The 5,708-nt window shown below is 34.1% G+C and overlaps 1 protein-coding gene across 1 annotated transcript; it reads right to left on the minus strand.

Annotated features, from left to right (window-relative positions):
* Nucleotides 1-2,586: 2,586 nt before the first annotated feature.
* Smp_178310 (hypothetical protein) lies at nt 2,587-3,114 on the minus strand (the record flags this gene model as incomplete). The annotated part of the gene is made up of 1 exon (XM_018794227.1): nt 2,587-3,114. One exon carries the CDS (start codon nt 3,112-3,114, stop codon nt 2,587-2,589), a length of 528 nt encoding a protein of 175 aa, XP_018648661.1.
* Between the last annotated feature and the right edge of the window lie 2,594 nt (nt 3,115-5,708).

Genomic DNA, 5,708 nt, shown 5'->3' on the forward strand with positions numbered 1-5,708 from the left:
GTCCTGGATTCCAATGCTAGCCACCATCCATCTTTGTTTACCATGTTTGTGAATTTAGGCTATATCGAGGCAATACGCTCAGTTTGCACATATGCCAATTAGAGACTGACCGGTTGCAGTCCTAAAAACATCAATGGGAAGATCCAAACAAACAATACTAAGTAAATTTGAAAATGAAAACGTTGAGGGAATTTTGGATTTTTTTTAATACATTGCAAACAATTTTTGAAATAAGAATTAATTTGCTCATAGAAATATCCCCTATCCTAGATTATATATCACAAATTAGGTAGTATTCACTCTAATAATGTGTCAGTTATTTGCAAGATGGATTAAGATTATGGTTTCATCAGTTTTTTCTATACTTTCGTGGGAGGAAAATTGACAATGCTTCATCGTCAGTGAATATGCATAACATACTTGATCTTTAATGCCATTAGTAAATATTCGAAGCATCATGAATACTTAATTACTTACGCCTGTTACTCCCAATGGAGCATAGGCCGCACACCAGCATTCTCCAACCCACTCTGTCCTGGGCCTTCTTTCTAGTTCTATCCATTTTTTGTACATTCTTCTCATGTCTGTCTCCATTTCTCGGCTTAATGTGTTCTCTGATCTTCCTCTTTTCCTTTCGGCATTCAAGATTCCATGTGAGGGCTTGGCATGTGACGCAGTTGGTGATTTCCTCAAAGTGTGTCCTATCCACTTCCAGCAGTTCTTCCTGATTTCTTCCTCCGTTAGAATCTGGTTTGTTTTCTCCCTCAGTAGCTTGTTGCTGATAGTGTCTGACCGCCGGATCCGAAGTATCTTGCGTAGACAATTGTTAATGGACACCTGAATCTTCTGGATGATGGCTTTTGTAGTTCTCCATGTCTCCGCCCCATACAGTAGAACTGTCTTGACATTTGTATTGAAAATTCTGATCTTGGTGTTGGTTGACAATTGTTTTGAGTTCCAAGCATCATGAATACTTTGAGCAAATATCCCTCTTACAAAGTTTTCTTAAAGTATAAAATGTTTATTTCTCGAATCAAAATATTCTCTGAAAAATCGAGTAAAACACTACTAGAAACCTTTTATCATAGACACCTATTGGGGAGGTCCAGAGTATTCATCGAAAAAAGTCCAATGGGCCCCTGAAAACGATGGCTAAAATTTTATCTATTTAGAATGGATAGATGTTTCTCGGAAACATCTAGAAAGTGAAGAGCCACATGTCACGTTTCTGATTGGTTTGACTACCTATGCTGCCACTATCTTTAGTAGGGTTCCAGAACTTTTCAGAAGCTCAAGGCTATATGGAATGCTATAAACGCTCCTAATTTTCTGTAGATAAACTAAAATAGGAGTAAAGCTTTCTTTCCACATTTCGTGCCTTTTCTCTCGTGTTCAAGTTGTCGTGTAGATTTAGCCTGGGGTTTTTAGAAGAGCTGAAGAAACCGATTCAAGCGTTCAGTCAGAAGATTTATCAACCACACAGCTTTTTGTGTCTGACTTCAATGTTCTTCATGTACCGTATAATGAATGTTATCACATCAATCAGTTTAACTTCCATGTGTTTATTGTCTTCGGCATATATTGGGTTAGTTAAATGTGACAGGGTTTAGAGTTTAATTAATTGTGAACACAAATTACAGATTTCTAAGCTGGACCTGTGAGAATTGACAGCAACATTATCATTTGACTTATAACACTGTGTATAACTGGAGCAGTGTCACAGTAATGGAATTATAAGACTACCTTTAACCAAAACCTTACATCTTAACATAGTGCACGCGATGTTGAGTCACCTAGAATGATGGACACATTACAACTTGGTTGACAGAATTTGATCTGCATGAAAAACGACCTGAAACACATGATATTGGTTCCTCCCTAGTTATCAGTCAATTATAGAATTACAAATTGATTTTTGTCAAGTTTATAGTGATAGTTATTTGAGCAATTAAACCCATTCTCAGGATGTAGTATATAAATCCCTGTAAGCACTACCACTTAAGCATAAAGAAATTAGCTGTATATTTCTGTTGGATAATTATTGTCTTTGTATTGAAGCCTTAGCTAGACAGCTACACTATCATGGTAATAATTAGTTTCATGATTAAAGGATTTGATACAGTGGTGACTATCACCCTTCTGCTAATTCAGTTTAGAAAACCTTCTCCAGTGTATAAAAGGAATATTATTTTTCTCAGAAAACACAACCCCTAGTTTGATAATCATTAAGTTTAGAATAAAATGATTCAACAGATAAAAATGAATATTTTCATAGTTGAAATCATGAGTCGATTGAAGCTAGACCACCATCAAAAACCTGGAAGCACTGGACGGCCGTTTCGTCCCATTATGGGACTCCTCAGCAGTGCGCATCCACGATCCCGCCTCGCGAACGAGATTCGAACCCAGGACCTGTCAGTCTCGCGCCAGAGAACTTAACCGATAGACCACTGAGCCGGCATCCAACGGTGTTAATGTCTCACTTCAACTAATCTACGAAGTTTGAGCAACCGCTCACCAATTGTCTTCAGTGAGTTGATATCTCTACAACAGACGTGGTGGAAAAATGAATACGTCTAATTTTTTTCAAACTAACCTATAAGCACAGTATTGAAAATTCGACTCAATATTATATGAATAACAGCCATCAAAACTTTTCCCTGGAGAAAATAATCCTTCTTTACTTCCACTTGAACACTTATGAAATTGTTTCATTTGAATAAAATGATTATGATTCTTGTCATCGTTTCTATCTTTATTTATATTTTGTTCTACTTCACACATCACATCAATTTCATCAGTTCTATTCGACAAACTAGTTTGTAACATATCATCTAAATGATTATAGAAGGCAACATATTTTCCATCATACTCATTATTCTGTATATGTTTTATATGAAAATGTAAACCTGATTCTAAATTTTTAATTAAATATAGTTTAGATGAACCATCTATCCAATAATTCATATAATTAGGATTACTTAATAGTAGATAATTCATTTGATTTATTCTAGTCCAAAATGTTTTATTTTTAAAACATTCTTTAGCTAAATTATAATTTTGACCAATAAGATTAATAATTTGATTATTATTTCTCCCATAATTGGCACACATTTCATTTGCTTTACAAAAAAATTTTGTTTTATTTAAAAGAATAAAATTTTGAATAGGATTAACAGCGGTAGGATTTGAAGAACAAGAAGAATTAAGTAATGATGAATAGATAGAAAGTTTTTTTATGAAATAATACAATAGAATTAAAATTATTAAGGCTGGCTTCATTTTAAATTTAATAAAGTTTATAAAGAACTTGTTTATTTATTGAAAATTGAAAAAAGGAAACAAACATTCTAGGATGTATTTGATTGGTCTAAATTGAAATAATTACAAACAATAAACAAATCATTTAGGATTTATATTAACTTTAATTTGATAAATTAAGAAAAAAGAAAGAGACTGATAAGTCCTGGGTTTGAATCTCGCTCGCGAGGCGGGATCGTGGGTGCGCACTGCTGAGGAGTCACAAAATAGGACGAAACGGCCATCCAGTACCTTCAGGTTTTTCATGGTGATCTGGCTCCGATCGATTCATGATCTCAACTATTAAAATTACTATAATATCCACAACAACCCCTTCTGGTATTAATCAACATATGCTCACTAGTGACTGGCTTCAAGAGGTATTTTCTGGAGTTCTAATAAGAAGCAGTGACCAGTGGAGTATAACCGTGTCTGTAGTGAGATATCAACTCACTGAAGACAATGGTGGGTGTGTCGCTCAATTTCGTGCATTGGTTGAATTAAGACATCAATGCCGTTGGGTGCCAGCTCAGTGGTCTAGAGGTTAGGCGCTCGCGCGCGAGGCGGGATCGTGGATGCGCACTGTTGAGGAGTCACACAATAGGACGAAATGGTCGTCCAGTGCTTCCAGGTTTCTAATGGTGGTCTAGCAACAATTGTCTCATGGTTCCAACTATAAAATGATATTTAAATGATTAAAAACTGAATTTGTAAAAAAATCACAAATTTTTTAATTATTGAAGTGTTATGTAATGTAGTGGTATAGAGACAAAAATTTGAACAGAATCCATATGAACTGATTTTATTCTATTAGTCTCTCTATAGCTACTTGCAACCTATTATATAGTAATATTAAAATTATCATTAAGTCAATATACTTATAAAAGAGAAATTAGTCAGTTCTAAATGTGTATCACCATTGTGGAGTGTTGATTTGAATAAATTTAATAAAATTGAAAAGAAAAAACAATATAAAAAGTATTGCAAATAAATATAGTGAACAAGAGAAGATTATAGAATATCGAATATAGTAATAAGAAGATCACAAGGCTAAAGAAAAACAAACTCGTTGATTATTTAATAAAGTAGCTAGACATAAGTTGAGATTGGTCATTTTAAAATAAAGTTATGAGAATGGAGTTTTATGGAGCAGTGCGCATCTTCTGAGCACTGTTGAGGAGTCCCACAATAGGATGAAACGGCCGTCCAGTGCTTCCAGGTTTTCTATGGTGGTCTAGCTTCAACTGACTCATGATTTCAACCATATGAAGTTATGAATTTGAAACAAATCATAACAATCCAATCAAAATTAACAGAAAGAATTACAAGAATGTTTTAATAAAATGAAGATAATGTTATCAGCTATGGTAAGGCAACATTAAAGACTATTTATTTTTGAATGTATAAATTCAATTTTAGAAGCTTGGTCGATATGACTCCAGTAAATTTGAGAATAATAGAGCTCGACTATTGATGAATCCCCTTGATAGATTTCAATATTTCCACCTGATGTTCTGAAATCTGTATCACTTAGTTAATTCAGAACAACGTGATTTTTGTAATTTTCGGTCCGTTTTATTTTCATATTTTTATAACTTTGGTAAACGGAAGAAAATTATAGTATTTGATGCATAAGTTCCACTTTATATCCTGCCAACCGATTAGAAACAACATTGATTGAGGAGTACGACTAATTTGCCGTGTATTTCGTTACAATCGATATACGTATGTATGAGTTAATATGAACTAGTTATTGGGAAGCCATAACTGTATCTGAAACTTTAGTTAAATTTTCTAACCAACTTATAACTATTTGCAGGCTTAAAAGTCTGAATGAAGATTTTACCTGCTACTCAATACATTAGTCATGCGTTGTAACTATATTTAGTAACCCGTTTTGAGATTATTTCTAAGTTTCGTACTTTGAGGATACTGAGTAATATTTTAGTGAACAAGAACAGAAGTGTGAACAATCGAATGGATTTGAATACGAAATTACAGAAAATTTTAGTAAAATTTGAGAACTATACGGTAAATCCTTCATTTGCGAAATGTCAATCGATTATCTCAAACTTGACTGTCAGTCGTCTCAGGCCTTATTGTTCGTCCGTTTTCATGCCAATCATTCTCTGTTCTCGTTCTCTTTTCTTTGATCTTCTTACTTTTCTGCCTCCAGACATTTCACTTTCGATTGATAACCCATACTACTTATATCCGTCGACATCAGTAGCACACACTACCATATAGCTATATCAGTGAAGAAATTAAACTGATTTTAGCTTATGTTACTTCTCATTTCAGGAGGATTTTCTTGTGTTTTAATTAGGCACTGATACCCAAAGCAAAAACAGGTTAACTGAATTTTATACTTCCAACACAGCCTTTCGAATTTTTAGAAAGGGGGCGGT

This window comes from Schistosoma mansoni, chromosome 1, assembly GCF_000237925.1.
Source record: "Schistosoma mansoni strain Puerto Rico chromosome 1, complete genome".
Taxonomy (NCBI): Eukaryota; Metazoa; Platyhelminthes; class Trematoda; order Strigeidida; family Schistosomatidae; genus Schistosoma; species Schistosoma mansoni.